The sequence below is a fragment of the Mobula hypostoma genome, chromosome 7 (assembly GCF_963921235.1).
Source record: "Mobula hypostoma chromosome 7, sMobHyp1.1, whole genome shotgun sequence".
Taxonomy (NCBI): domain Eukaryota; kingdom Metazoa; phylum Chordata; class Chondrichthyes; order Myliobatiformes; family Myliobatidae; genus Mobula; species Mobula hypostoma.
This window is the reverse complement of record NC_086103.1, coordinates 142,745,063-142,761,686: the sequence shown is the minus strand read 5'-3', so window position 1 is coordinate 142,761,686 and position 16,624 is coordinate 142,745,063. Positions and strand designations below refer to the sequence as shown.

At 39.7% G+C, this 16,624-nt stretch overlaps 1 protein-coding gene across 1 annotated transcript in view; it reads left to right on the top strand.

Annotated features, from left to right (window-relative positions):
* The first annotated feature begins 3,189 nt into the window (after positions 1-3,189).
* Positions 3,190-16,624, top strand: part of micu2 (mitochondrial calcium uptake 2) — a 428,019-nt gene continuing 414,584 nt past the window's right edge. Inside the window, exon 1 of the mRNA XM_063054190.1 lies at positions 3,190-3,416. Coding sequence (XP_062910260.1) covers positions 3,201-3,416 — 216 coding nt within the window. The 5' untranslated portion in view covers positions 3,190-3,200. The remainder of the gene's footprint in view (positions 3,417-16,624) is intronic.

The window sequence follows — 16,624 nt, the reverse complement described above, 5'->3', positions numbered from 1 at the left end:
AGATGTTTTTTACCGATCCTGTGTATTGTTGCCTCCATATGAAATGGTGATGCAAGCCATCAGAATCCTCTCTAAGGTGAGGTGAGATGAGGGCCTTCATCAATCAGAATTGACCATGGATATTGTGTCCTAGCTGTCTAGATATGCAAACCTGGGCATTACCATGTGGAAAGCAACATGTTGTCCCTGTAGCAAGCTCTCCCTCTCCACATATCTGAGTTGCCAGTCACCATTGAACTCAATGTAGGACTGCCCTAGGAACTCGAGCTCCTGATTTTTCCATCTCCCAAAGCCTTCCCCAAGAGTAGGTGTAGCTGCAAGGCAGCAAAGGTTTGAGATCAGCGTTTTCCGTCTCCTAGATGAGCTGCCAGCCATGGCTGATGAGTCCCATTTGCCCGAAGCGACTGGTTTTAAGCCACCAGTAACCCACCTCTACTACTTCTCCTGTCAGTAGAAATGGTTACGCCACACTTGAAGGCCAGGAACTGGACTTGGTTGTCAGAGGCTAGCGGAGGTGCACACCATTGAGAGCATTTAATAGGTAGTGGGAGCTTGTCCCCATTACCACCCCCAGCTGTAACAACCTTAAGGAACCACTGGTACATCTGTAGAAATTTGCTAGTCTTTGGTTACATACCAAGTTGCCTCAAACTCCTAATGAAATTTAGCTGCTGGCATGTAGGTGGCATCCATCATTAGAGACTCTCACCACCCAGGACTTACCTCTTTGCACTAATACCATTAGGGAGGAGGTACAAGAGCCTGAAGACCCACACTCAAATTTAAGTTCAAGTTCAGTTTATTGTCATTCAACTGTACACACATATACCACCAAATGAAACTACGTTCCTCCAGACCAAGGTGCACAACACAGTACATATAATTCACACATGACACATAAAGTAATATTGCCATAAAATTAACAAATAATAAGGTGTATGTATGATACAAGTTAAAAAGTAAACAGTATAATGCTACTGCCACTTCATACGTGATAAGACTCACACATGGCGGCAGGGAGTTCAGTAGTCTTATAACCTGAGGAAAGAAGTTGTTTCCCATCCTAACAGTTCCTGTTCTAATGCTGTGGTGCTGCCTGCCTGACGGTAGGAGGTCAAAGAGATTGTAAGACAGATTGACAATGATAAGGGCCCTGCATACACGGTGCTCCTGATAAAAGAAACCCCATTAATCGTCTCAGCATTCCTTGCAATCCTTTGTAGGGACTTGCAGTCAGATACCTTGCAATTCCCACACCACAAGGTGATGCAGCTGGTCAAGACTCTCTCAATGATGCTTCTGTAAAAATTAGTTAAAATGCTGATGGAGTGGGGGAGCCTCACGCACCTCAATCTGCTCAGGAAGTGGAGATGCTGCTGTGTTTTCTTGACCAAAGAGATGGTGTTGAGGGACCGGGTGAGATTGTTCGTCATGTGCTCTCCCAGAAACAGTTTTCCTAACTCTCTCCACGGAGGAACCGTGTACATGCAGTGAGAAGTGGTCAGCCTGCAACTTCCGAAAGCCCACAATCATCTCTTTGGTCTTCTCCATGTTGAGACTCAAGTTGTTGTGCTTGCCTCATTCTACCAGCCACTCTGCCTCCCCCCTGTGTGCCATCTCATCATCATTGTTGAGTCATTAGCGAATGAGAAGATTCGGTGCAGTCATGTGTCAGCAGTGTGAACAGCAGCAGGCTGAGTACGCACTCCCGGAGAGTGTGGCCGCTCAATGCGATGGAGCTAGAAATGTTTCTGCCAACGCGGACTGACTGTGGCCTTTCTGTCAAGAAATCCAGGAGCCAATTATAGAGAGAGGTGTTGAGACCCTACAAGAACAGTTTACCAACCAGCTTCTGGGAGATGATCATATTAAACCCAAGCTGGTCAATAAACAGCATCCTGTCACATGAGGCACCATTTTCCAGGTGGGACAGAATAGAGTGGAATGCAGAGGCTATAGCACCATCAGTGGACCAATTTGAGTGATAAGTGAACTGGAAAGGGTCCATTGTAGCAATGTATGGATTAATATAATCCATTACCAGCAGCTCAAAAACTTCATTATTGTTGAGGTCAATGACACTGGATGGTAGTCGTTGAGGCAGGTTACTGTCGTCCTCTTGGGCATGTTAGTGGCCGCCTTAAAGCCTGAGGGGAAAGTGGACTGTTCCAGAGGGATGTTGAAGATGTTTGTTAGAACCTCAGTTGACTGGGCTGCACAGTCCCTCTGCACCCGACCAGGTATGTTACCAGCTCCAGCAGCTTTATGTGGGTTGACCCTGGCTAGGGCCTTTCTCACATCAGCCGCAGCCAGACAGGGTGCCTGCTATTTGTGGGAAAGCGAGGCCTTCCTCACCAGCACATCATTCTGTGCATCAAACTGAGAGTAAAAGGCATTCCACCTACCAGGAAGAGAAGCGTTTCTGTCGTTGACGCCCAGGGTGTATACTTGCAGTCCGTTATGGATTAAATACCCTGCCACATGCACCTCAGATCACAGAAATGGCTGCTTAGTCTCTGTGAACAATCCTATTTTACTTTCCTGATGGCACAAGCAAGCACAGTTCTCGCTGACCAGCTTGCGGCCTTATCTCCCCAATCTCTAAGCCGTGCCTGGACCTCCGCTGTCAGCCATGGCAGCATTTTAATAAGAGCGTCATCACCTCTGCAACCATATTTCTGAATGGTCTATGAACCCATGAACATTACTCATAAATACAAGATATTCTACAGATGCCAGATACCCACAGCAACACATAAAACGCTGGAGGAACTCAGCAGGCTAGGCAGCATCTATGGAAAAGAGACCCTGGGCCAGAAAGATAGACAATATTACTTTCTATAGATGCTGCCTGGCCCGCTGAGTTCCTCCAGGATTGTGTGTGTGTTGCTTTAGATTTCGAGCATCTGCAGATTTTACCTTGTTCGTGATCTGACCACCTAGAACATTCATGTATAATAACCTTTTCAAGTAAGCTGAAATATCTGTTACTGTGCTAGATTTTTTGTAAAAACCCTCTAAAATTATGACAAATATGAACGTATTTACTGTGAGTTATACGTTGTTTGTATGCTGAATATATACTAACGACACGGGAACGCTGACAACTTGGAGCAACGCAGAAATATAAACAGAATTTCACGACCAGCTCCATGTGTTGATATCCATCTCTCGCGAGATTTCTCCAAACTTCCGCCAAAATGGCGACTTGGAGGTGGTTGTCGCTGATGTTCAGGCAATCTGCAGCAACTTTAAACGTCCTGAGGAGTGCTGTCAGTCGGCAACGGCTGAGTCCCGCGGTCCTGCTGGGTTTAGGAGCTGCTGGAGTCGGGGGCTTGGTGTTTCACGGCGGTGGCAGGTGGTGGAGCGGCAACAGCCTGAGCCGTAGGTACAGAGTCTACGCAGCCGAGCAGCAGGTAAGCAAAGTTGTAGGACTGTCAGTGAGACGGACTCGCCGCTGACAACGAGTACTGCCCCTCAGCCTGCCATCAAAGGACCACATTAACATCCACTTATTGGGTTAGAAACTATCACAGAAGCATTCAGTTCAGATGTCCGTAAAATTTAAGTTGTCGGTTGTAATTCCTTTTAGTTTTGTTGACATTCACTAACAACATGCAAACAAGTGATGTTTACTAGACGTGGTAACTAGTCTATACGCATTGATGGGAGGGAAGTACCTTGTATTTCCATTTTTATTGAGTGTTTTGGTGTTGCTGAGAGAGAATAACATTCAGATGCAAGTGAATAACATTGAGATTGTAAACGATAGATTTACCCATACTTCGAAATTAAAGTAGGTCAGAGACCCAAACCTGAAACCACGATTCAAGAATATGATGTATACAGATGCCTTAGTACTTTGAGAGAGTCATGTGGTTGAAGTTAGTCCTTATTTTACGGGCACTATCTGGATAGATTAAATACAGCATGGGCAGTAATTAGCTAGTGCACTCATCTACTAGATTTGCTTGGGCCTTAAAGTGTCCTGAGGTATAACATACCTGGTCAGTTGCTGAAGAGAGGTTTTGAGGGTAAGTACTTCTCATATTAGCAATCCCATGTGTGCATTCACATTTGAAAAATACATTCTCTACTTCATGATCCAATTCCCCTTAATGGAGCCACTTTGTGGCCTGTCTGTGCCGACCTTTCGTATTTTAGAAACACTGATTTCAAAAGAGATTTTCATTTTTTATCAGAATCACAACATTAACGTGGAAGGGTCTTTCTGACTCTATTTCTAGATTACCCTTCAGAGCAGGCTGGGGTACTAACTTACATTCTGTGATTGTGCATTGGTTGTTCGGTTATTGGAACTGGTCATGTTGCATATTGGAAAGGAGAGTGGGTAAACCAATTTTAAGAGGGATATATATAAAATAGTCTTTCTAAATTCTGATCGAAATAGGAGTAGAGAAAAGGGCACTGCTCATTGTTAGTAGTATCTATACTTCTACTGAAATTTAACAGGTACCTTTACTTGCTATCTGCTTTGATAACTTATTTTGCTTTATTTTGTTTAAATTGAAGTAGTAGCTGTTTAACCTGAGGATGTTTTCAGCCAGGCAAACAAGAGTGTTGGTGAGGGAAAGCTGGTTGGACCTCTGTTCAAGGAGTAGAGAGCCCTCAGACCCTCTAGTAGTGGGATGAAGGTGTGGAGTGATTGTGTATCCATTTTGATATAAACATGTTGGCCGTGGAATTTGTTACAGTCACTGGAGGGTATATGAAATATCATGAACTGGACGTGGGCGAATGGAATCAAGGTTGGAAGAACTTCTTTTATTAGGGCAAGACCAGGCAGAAACAATGATTCTGCATGGATTGGCTGGACAATATGTGTTCAAATTTTGTATATTTCTTGATTGTTACAAAATCCATTGATCCTTCCAGGTATTTTAACTAATTGGTCCAGAAAAAGATGTATCCTATCTACAGTAAGATTAATCTATGAAGGTATAATAAAAATAAAGAACAAATTTGCTTTTGTATTATGCCTGAAACTCTTAAATCCAATTAAATGTTTGTGTTGTGCTCCTAAATGTAGTGAGCCCAACAGCTGATTTATGGAACAAGCTATCAAATAACAGCACAATAACAATGAGATAATTTGTGTTAATATTGTTTAATGATGAAGTATAAGTATTAGCCAAACCTCCAGAAAATATTCAAATCACAAACGATAACACAAAATTCTACAAAAAGGTTAAATCCATGTCTCTTTTGAGAATTCGGAAAATAATTGTTGTTTTGTGGACAGCGAGTAAATTTGTGTGTTTTAATACCGGCTTGAACATTTTGTATTATACAGTTGTATAAAGTGATGTTGAAATTTGAGGAAACGCATGGTTAATTTATAGAAATCAAATGCATCAATGTATTTTACACTTTGTTACTACTTGGTTTCTTGCTTGTAAATCCTGTTAATAATCAACATTGTCTTTTATAATAAGTTGCCCTCTAAGCCACACACCATCCTAACTTTGTAGTATGTTGTTGTTCTTTCAGCTTTACTGGAATACACTGCCTAATTGCATTGTTGATATAGTTGCACCTTGAGGACAGCAGTAGTTCAAGAAGGCAACCCATCACCATCTCAAGGGCAATTAGTTCTAGCTCATCCTATGCAGTTTACATCCCTTGAATGAAATTTGTCTGTTGGAAGGTTTTCACTATTGAATTAAGTCAGTAGACTCTTTAGTGTGACACATTGGTTAAGGATGGTAATTTCTTCAAGAAGTAAGGTTTTACATCCATATTGTCATCAGGTTTGTCTGCTTGGATTTGCCCTGTTTGTAGGATATACTTGAGCAGTTTTCCACAAAGTTGTCTTATAAACATAGAAAGATGCCATTTGGCCCATTGATCCATGCTGTTCCCTTGGGAACAACCCCATTGGTCACTTTTCTCCTTTTTCTTATCTTCCTGTACTCCTTCAACTTATTTTCTGTGATACATGGCCTTCAACTGGAAGAAAGCCATAGGTTTTTAAAGAGGACATGCAATCTACATAGAGAGTCCCAAGGTCAGGATTAAATCAGGTCCTTGGAGCCATGAAGCAACAGCACGAACTGCTTCAGCACTGTCTATATTTATTTGCTTTCCAGTGGTGCAGAGTACCTCTTTAATGTGCAAACCATGTTTATTGTTTCATAGCTATTTTAGTTGGTGCTCTATAGTAGTATTCAGTGTCTGTTGTATTACTATAGAGAAGAGTTCTCCAATTTTCGTTGACTGGAATTTCATATCACAGAAGCCTACAGTATGGAACATTAATAAGAATGAGAGTACCCTTTTTAGTTCAGTGATTTTTGTTGATTTAGTATTGATTCATTTGAATTTAAATTTTGAAACAAGTTTAGGAATGGATTTTAGTAATCTAGATTAATTTGTGTCTGGGGAAAAAAAACTGCCTCTGCGAGCCAAATAAAGGACCCCGTGGTATAACTATTTCAGAGAGAGCTGAGCCAAGTAATGCATATGCCAAATATTAACTGAACAAAAATATGTACAGACTCAGACCAGGAGTGATGATTGAATCTCTGAGCTTTGATAGTTTAGAAATAAACAACTTGTTGGAAACTTTCAGTACGCTGCTAAGTGAAGCCGTTACCACAATATTTTAAGAATGTTAATGTACAGAAGTAATATGTTGTGGCTAATGTCATGAAGATGGATTATTAATAATAAAAAAGATTATTTAATCAACCATTTTTACCAATTTTATATTGATGGGATGACTGAAAACAACAGAAATAGAAATTAATATCATAACTGAACTGCATTATCTCAAATAATGTCTTTGGGAGCATTACTTGATTAGTGGTCTGACATACAAAGTTTTTTCTGTACATGTTATTTTGAGGATTCTGTTTTACATCCTTGATTTAGAAGCACAAAGAATTTTGACAAATTAGTGCAGTTCGTTTGAATTTCAGCCTACAATTAATTAAGAAAAGTATATTTTTGCAAGCTTAGTACTCTCTCTTGGGCACTTTATATGTTTTGTCCTTGATTTAAAAAAAATAGCATAAATACAGTACATTGTAATATGCAATGGTTCTGTCCCAGTCCTGCTCACGCGACCTGGAACATCTTGCAATCAAGGGTTGTCCATTTTATCTGCTGCAAGTTTTCAACCATCAACTTGGTAGCTGTATAGATCCCATCTCAGGCCCTTGTCAAGCTGGGTCTAGATGAACTGAGCAAAGTAATCAATAGGCATGGAACAGCGCACCTGATGCCTTCCCCGACATTTTGGGTGATTTTAAACAAGCCAGCTTGAAAAAGTCTCTAAATAATTATCACCAGCATACCATTTGTGCAACCAGAAGAACCACCACAATGGACCATTGTTATACGACCATCAAGAGCACTTACTGTGTCACCCCACTCTTTGGAAAGTCAGATCATCCAGCTGTACCTCTACTCCCTGAGTATTAGCAGAGACTAAAGACTGCAGAGAGGATCAAGGAGGTATGGACAAGGGAGGCGGTTGAGCGCTTACAAGACTGCTTTGAGTTGGTGGACTGGACAGTATTCAGGGATTCATCTTTGAGTCTGAAATGTGATAATTGGATTAACTTAAACATGGGATTCTGCAGATGCTGGAAACCTTGAGCAACACACACAAAATGCTGAAGGAACTCAGCAGGTCAAACAGCGTCCATGGAGTGGAATAAGCAGTTGTCAGTTTGAGCCAAGACACCACATCAGGACAGGAAAGAAGGGGACAGGAGCCGGAATAAGAAGGTGGGATGAGGGGGGTGGGGGGTAGAGTACAAGCTGGCAGGTGATAGGGAAGACTGGGTAAAGGGGAAGTATCTGCCCCCACCTCATCCTCTTGATGTCCTAACCACTCCACAAGCCTCATTCTCTATAATTTTTGTCTTCTCCAGCAGAATCCTACCACAAGCATAATTTTCCTACAACCAACAAACCAACCAACCAACCAACCAACCAATCACCCACGGATTCAGGCAGGGATCACTTTCTATGTCTTGTTCCCTTGTCTGCTCATCCTTCTCCACTGATCTCCCTCTTTTCACTTCATCCTGCAAGTATGACAAGTGCTACACTTGCCCCTTCACCTCCTCCCTCACCACCATTCAGGGCACCAAACAGTCCTCCTAGTTGAGGCAGCACTTCACCTGCAGGTCTGTTGAGTTAACAGTTGTATCTTGTGCTCCCAGCTTGGCATCCTTTACATCAAAGAGACTGAATGTAGATTAGGGAACTACTCTGTTATGCACCTTTGCTCTGTCCACCGGAAAGGCAGGGTCTCCCAGTGGCTATCCATTTTAATTTGATTTTCCATTCCCATATGAATATGTCTGTCCATGGCTTCCTCTACTGCCACGATGAGGTTACTCTGACTAGAGGAACAGCACCTCTTATTCTACTTGAGTAGCCTCCAACCTGATACCTCTTCTCTCTTTTTCCATTCTCCATTTTGTTTACTCTCTCACCCCCATCTATTTTCCTCACCTACCCATCACTTCCCTCTGGTTCCCTTCTTCCCCTTTATTCCATGGTCCACTCTCTTCCTTTTAGATTCCTCCTTCTGCTCTTTACCTCTTCTACCTATCACCTCCCAGTTTCTTACTTCACCCTCTCCCCACCTACCTATCACCTGCCAGCTTGTACTCCTTCCCCTCCCCTCACCATTTTATATTGGCTTATGTCCCTGTCTTTTTCAGACCTCATGAGGATTCTACCAAAACATCAACTGTTTAATTCCCACCATAGATGCTGCCTGACTACTGAGTTCCTCTAGCATTTTGATTTAATCAGCTTGATTTAATTTGCTTCAAAGGAAGACTTGCAGTTACGTCATTCCAACAAGTACAAATGTGATGACAGTTTTGAAATCAAGTGATTTAAATATGTTGGCAAATTAGAGTATTATTTTGTTAGAGTAAGGAATTGGATTTTGAACATATAGCTGCAATTTAAAGCAAAGAAAACATGGCCTAATTTTTGCTTGACACCCACATTTGCCACTAGAAAATGAATTGCTTCTGGACCTGATGCATTTACATCCCTGAAGAAGAACTTGCTAGATGAAAAGACCCAGAGGCACTAGGGCTTGGCACGACCGTTTGGATTATGTGGGCTGAACAGTATATGTCTTGCAAATAAGACTAAAGTGAAAACCATTCGCAGCTAGTATTTTTCCGTGCTTAATCTTTGTAAAACTATTAAAAATTAACCATTTGGGGGGAAAAACTATGACACTTTTAAACTTCAATTATTTGTTTCTTTTTAAATGTCTCAAAAATTCTGGATTATCAAAGTTTTAGTAAATAATGAATCTGTTACTAGTGGAGGTTTGTTTTCTTGGGCATATTTTGGAAAAAGTTATAGTGAATTATTCATAAGTTTGAACAACTTGGATGACTTGGAGAAACAAGTCACTTTCAAAAAATGTAATTCATGGAAGAATCCAGGGAATAAGAGAGAGCATAGTTAGCATTATTAATTTCATTGGTTTGAGATGTGCAATATATCCAAAAAGGAAAACATTGACAAGGTATAGACTACAAAATATTTTACAACTGGAAAAGTTAATTTTTATCTTAATAGGCTAAATGGTGGTTTTAGTTAAAAATTTACTTGAAAGTATATGTATGAAACAAATTGATACTTCTCCATTCTGAATGTTGTGATTGTCATGGAATGCTAGTCTTTGCCATCTCTTTTGCAATATTTCAGTACTCAAAAGTACATACAGAAAACCTCAAAATCTAGTCTCGTGAAATTTCTGGTTCTGCTACTCATCATGTGGAGCAGGAGATAGCAGCAGACATATGGTAATAATCAACAGTTTCCACCCACATTCTAAACACATTTTTCATTGAACTCACTGACCTATAACAAAGATAAAAAATAATAATCCAAACATTCATCTATCATAACAAGCTCACCATTGATATCTCTTAATAGAAAAAAATAAATTGAGCATTAATTTTCAAAAAACTAGCAATCTATAGTCAAAACATTAACCATACTTTTATAATTGGCATTGAGCATTTAGTTACCATTAGATTATTGAAGCTGCTGCCTATTTTGGAAGATGAATGTGCTGATGTTATTATCTTGGGTTTATCATGACAGATTAATGACATACAAAAAAAATTGAAATGGTATTTTGTTTTGCCTAGCATCATGTCCATAAACCACACCTGGCAAAGAAATAATTTGTTGCTTGACCAAATGTTACCTTGTTGTAAAATCTCTGAAATCTGTCATTTTATTTAAAATATGTTTGTGTATAAACAGAAAGAGTTTGAAAATTAGCTTATCAGTTTTAAGGTATTGTAAGAAGTAGGTATCTAAAGCAAGAACACAAGGTTGTAAGAGAGTTTTTTATATGCAAAGTGGTTGATATCTGAAATGCACTGCTAGAGGAGGTGGAGTCAGGTTCAATTATTATGTTCAAGAGGTATTTAAAAATAAGCAAGTTGGAAGGATGTGGTCCTAATGTGGGCGAATGGGACTGGGGGCATTGGGCTGGAAGTCTGTTTTTGTGTTGTATGACTATGACCTAATTTCTGCTGTCATGTGGAGATATCTGGGTGAATACTAATAAGTTGATCAGCCATCTTTTGTGCATCTTGTCAACTGTTTATGTTGTCAATTTAGCTCATTTTAATTATATGTAGAAAAAAAAATCCTGATGACCACCATCTTTAAATTCTTGTTGGTAGTGGATCTTTACTTTGTGGAAATACCAAGTTTGATTCACTTCAGTAAACAAATTGATAATAACCTGGCAGTTTAGTCTCTGAATATACACAAGTGCAGCCACTGTCCTTGACTGACGTTAGGGTGAATTAGGCAGTGGAATACCTGCAAAGTAAATTGAATGGTTTCCTAGATAACCCTACAGATTAGCTCTATTCCACTGGGAGCTTGGTGGAATTAGCATGCATTATTGTGGCATTAAAGATTGAGAAAAGAACTGAGGTGATAATGGAGCTTTTCTTGTAGATCCATTATTTAAGCCCAAAGCTTGCATGTTATTGTTGTTGTAGATGTAAGGTGGAGACTAATTTCTTCACAGTCCCTCTCAAGGCTTTTGTGGTCAAAGAGACGACCCCCATTATACCACATTTCCCCCAACAACAAAGGTTCCTGATGAGACCCTGGAAAAAAAACATGGATTATTTCCCATGTTTTTGCAGCCAACTTCCACTGAAGGCAGCTTTTGGAATGTACTATTGCTTTAAAAGTAACATCACACAGTGTGGATGTCTGAGAAAGAGTCTTTGAAGATCAAGAGCTCAATGTCCAAAGCACTGGAGAGCCACCACCTGTGCTATCTGCATAAAATCAACTGAATCTGTTGGCAGGATAAGCAAAACTGCATCAGATTCTTCTCACAGGCCAGCATCCCCAGCACTGAAGCCCTAGTTATACTAATTTGGCTTTGATTAGCAGGCCACATGGTTATTTTAAAACACACACACTCCTCTAAACACCATCATGGCAGATATGGACTGGGCAAACATTTTCAGAATGTTCTGAAAGCCTCCGTGAAACAAAACAACAGCACCAAAGACGTGGGAATCTTTGATTCCTGGCCCTTCAGAATGGAGAAGGAATATTCAGGATGGCTTTGACAACCTTGCCTTCATTCGTAGAGACCATGCAAACTGTAGTAAATGGCAGAATGTGCAGGACCCTACCCACCTGGTCGTTTGTCAAGATTGGTAAATATGTCACGTACCCAAATACAGTGAAAACCTTATTTGCATGTTGTCCATAGAGGTCATGTAATTACATTATGGTACTGTAGTACAAAGGAAAACAATTAGGGAATTAAATGTGACTAATTGTTTTACAGTGGAAAACATTGTAAGTGGAGAATGAAGTTCAAGGTTATAACAAGGTAGACTGAGGTCAAGAGTCAATCTTATTGAAGAGGGAATATCTGAAGTGGATGTTGTCTTTAATTATATTGGTTGCTTTATTGAGACGGTGAGAAGTGTAGACAGAATCCATTGAGGAGAGGCTGGTTTCTGTGGTGTGCTGAGCTGTGTCCATAATTCTCTGTAGTTGCTTGCAATCATGGGTAGAGCAATTGCCATATCATGCCATGATGGTATCTTCCTGTAGTACATTGATAAAAGTTGGTAGTGGTCAAAGGGGACATAACAAAAATTTCAAGATCTATCTCTGACAGAGACATTGAGCCCTCTTGTTCATCTCATCAGGCAACTCATAACTTAAGGAACAAGTGGTGAGGAGCTACATAAAAGTAATAACATTCTAATACTGATTTCAGTTCCAATGAAGTAGAGGCTCCAGGACAACATCCCAGTCACCATCAGTCTACAGGGCCATCACACTCTGGGACTTGCGCTATATTTTTTTGTGACTGCATGTTTTCCTACTTGTTCTTTAAGTTATGAAATTATGGGGGGAGGGGTGCATTGATTTTTCAGAGAAGTTAGAGCAAAGAAAAATGTTGTGTAATAGTTGTTAGACAAGTTCTGGAAATCTGTGAACTTGGATCCTGCAGTGGGTGGAGAGTTTTAAAATGAAGAACTCTGATTCAATTACTTTCATACCCTTTTAAAAATAAAAGCAAAGCTATTTTAGAAGTTATGTTACAAATTGTTAACCAGCCGAATAATAAAATGCTCTCTGTGGTGATAAGGTTTTTGTGTAAATGGTCAACTTCAATTCACCATATACAGATTAGGAATTCTAAAATCGTTTGGATAAGAGATAGTAAACCAAATTTATTATAAGAATTAATGCTGTTCTTATTGTGGATAAGATACAGCAATTACTGTTAAATTCATTTAGCTACTGAAATGTTTTCATTGTGACTTCCACTTTACGTGTACACAAGAGCATCAAGATATCAGAGTTGCGCTAACTTTTAGAGAGGATTAACAGCACAATCCTGAGCTCTTAATGATCACAAAAATAAATTTGAAGTGGAAGTACTATTATCAATTAATCAACCAAGCAAACATTTGAAGCAAGATTAGTGTATTATTTTTGTTTTGTACAGTTTTAGAGTAGAAAAAAAGGAAAGGAGCACCATGCAAAAGCTTGGGCACCCCAAGAGATTTGAGCTCTCAGATAACTTTTACCAAGGTCTCAGACCTTCATTAGCTTGTTAGGACTATGGCTTGTTCACAGTCATCGTTAGGAAAGGCCAGGTGATGCAAATTTCAAAGCTTTATAAATACCCTGACTCCTCAAACCTTGTCCCAACAATCAGCAGTCATGGGCATAGCAAAGTGTTTTCAGGTAGCCGTTTCCTCAGTTTGTATTGTAATTAAGAAATGGCAGTTAACAGGAACAGTGGAGGTCAAGTTGAGGTCTGAAAGACCAAGAAAACTTTCCGAGAGAACTGCTCGTGTGATTGCTAGAAAGGCAAATTAAAACCCCCGTTTGACTGCAAAAGACCTTCAGGAAGATGTAGCAGACTCTGGAGTAGTGGTGCACTGTTCTACTGTGCAGCGACACCTGCACAAATATGACCTTCATGGAAGAGTCATCAGAAGAAAACCTTTCCTGCGTCCTCACCACAAAATTCAGCGTCAGAAGTTTGCAAAGGAACATCTAAACAAGCCTGACGCATTTTGGAAACAAGTCCTGTGGACTGATGAAAGAACACCTCTCCAACTGTTAAGCACGAGGATGGATCGATCATGTTTTGGGCTTGTGTTGCAGCCAGTGGCACAGGGAACGTGTCACTGGTAGAGGGAAGAATGAATTCAATTAAATACCAGCAAATTCTGGAAGCAGACATTACACCGTCTGTAAAAAAGCTGAAGATGAAAAGTGGATGGCTTCTACAACAGGATAATGAACCTAAACACACCTCAAAATCCACAATGGACTACCTCAAGAGGCGCAAGCTGAAGGTTTTGCTATGGCCCTCACAGTCCCCCGACCTAAACATCATCGAAAATCTGTGGATAGACCTCAAAAGAGCAGTGCATGCAAGAGGACCCAAGATTCTCACAGAACTTGCAAGGAAGAATGAGCGAAAATCACCCAAACAGGAATTGAAAGACTCATGGCTGGCTACAGAAAGCATTTACAAGCTGTGATACTTGCCAAAGGGGGTGTAACTAAGTACTGACCATGCAGGGTGCCCAAACTTTTGCTTCGGGCCCTTTTCCCTTTTTTGTTATTTTGGAACTGTAAAAGATGAAAATAAAAAAGTAATCTTAAAATATTAAAGAAATGTGTCATCTTTAACTTTATGTCTTTTGGAAATCAGTTCGTCTCTTACTCACTTAGCTCTTCACAGTAACAGAAATTTTGACCGGGGTGCCCAAACTTTTGTATGCCGCTGTATATAACGAAAACAATACAGTAATGTGGATTGAACCTTAGATTCAGTGTGTGGAGGTTTGTAAGTTGTATATGGAGTCAAGGAAGTATTATATAAATGTGGAGGAAAAATTGATGGCAATAATGATAGATGGAATTTGAGATAAATTAAAAAAAGTAAAGTACTTAAGATTTTCCAAAGTTTGTCGGGAAGAAAAATATGAGCAATTGTTTAAATAGGCCTGCCACATCTTGTGACAACTTTTGTCTTAGTTCTTCTGTTAGTAAAAATCATCAATGGGAAAAGAGCAACTGAATCATTAATCTTGGCTCACTCTAGAGACACCTGAACTAACAATTAGACATTTCCCAACCCTCCAATATTATTTCTGCTCTCTTCCACTCCATAACCACATAATCCATGCAGAAAGATAAATAGAGAAACAAAAATATAAACAAAGAATCCTGGAAAATCGGAAATCTAGAAAATTTCACTTTAACTATTGAGGACAATGAAATGAATGCTTGTTACAGATTATAGGCAATATATAGAAATAGATCTTCCTTATTGCATTTTCTAAGTAATAATTTCCTGAAACCTTGAATATTAACATGAACCAAAAAGAAAATAAACAATATGTAGTGCCCTTATGGACAGCAACTATTTGGGCTTCATCAGAGGATAATCTAGATGAAGTAATGTTCCACTCTAAAAAGAGGAATAAAAGCTACAGTTGTGTTGTTACTTTCATAATATTTTGGAAATAACCATTGTATGTTCTATGGGGTGCTATCACCATTGCAGGATTCTCTAAGTGTCCAGATGATCCACTGGACTTTGATCCAAGGACTTTTTAAAAGCTGAGATAGAATGATGCTAAAGATCACCAGTAAAGGTATCCAAAAGTGATTACTTAAGAGCATGGGCAGCATCTATGAAGAGAAGAAACAATAGTAAATATTTCAGATCTAGCCCTTAGAACATAACTAGAAAAGTTTGAAAATGTAACAAATCTAAACAGTGGCAAGTGGGTGGTGAAAGGAGGAAAGACGGGGTCTGTGATCAGCTGGAAGGAAGGGGTGATTAAATGACGTAGATGATGCAAAGCAAAAGGAAAATGAAAAACACAATGCATTTAGAGGAACTATAAGTAGCAACTGTAGGATGGTTTCGGCATCTGCTTTCAAAACAAATGGAAACTGTGGTTGTGATTTGTTGTTGCTGAGCTTAATTTTGGATCTAGAATAAAGGCTGTAAACTATATAATTGAAATGGTAACATTTCAAACATTTTCTCTTTTTGGTTTAGGGAAGTGGTAATTGGTTTTTAAGAAGATGGATATTCATAGAGGAGAATTGGTAGGGAGCACTAATACGTGAAGACTAAATATGGAATTTGTGGAAATATGGAATAAAGTTTATAGAAAATACTCACTAGGTTTTAGAGCTCTATTTCTGTCATTCTAATAAAGAACATCTGAGCTTTGTCTAGGAATCCATCTGCTCTTTTCACCCATTAAAAATGCATATAATAAAATTATAAAAAAATGTATTTAAATTTTCTATTTTGATTGTTACTATTTTTTCCTAATTAGTTTACTAAATATTCTATTCCTGTTGTGATCAAAAGGATTTATTTCTTTGATTTTGGGTTTGGTATTATCTTCAATGCAGACAGCTTTTGTGGTACAGGTTTCCCCCACCATCTGAAGGTAGAGCGTTCCTATGAAACGGTTCGTAAGCTGGAATGTCGTAAAGTGAAGAAGCAATTACCATTTATTTATACGGGAAAAATTTGTGAGCGTTCGCAGACCCAAAAAATAACCTACCAAATCATACCAAATAACACATAAAAATACACAGCCTATATAAAGTAGAAATAATGTTTGTATAGTGTAGTATCACTTACCGGAATTGGGAAGACAGCTCCGAGCACACTGATGATGGTTTGTTAGGCTGAGTTGTCGGAGGTTGGGGTGGTGCAGTGGTCCCCACCCTCCAGGCCGCCGACCGATACCGATCTGTGAAGAATGCAGCGGTCCAGCAGTGGCCGGATCACACCCAGCACATCTTTAAGAAAAAGCCGAAATAAACAAGCTAATTAACGAGGTGCCACTCGGCACATAAATGTCAGCCCAGATCAGAGGCGACGTAATCGCCTCTGATCTGGGCCGACATTTACGTGCTGGGCGGTACCTAATTAATTAGCTTGTTTATTTCGGTTTTTTCCTTAAAGATGTGTTGGGTGCATCCTGGCTACCACTGCATTCTCCGCGACAATGTATCGGTCCGCGGCCCGGGGGTTGGGACCACTGGG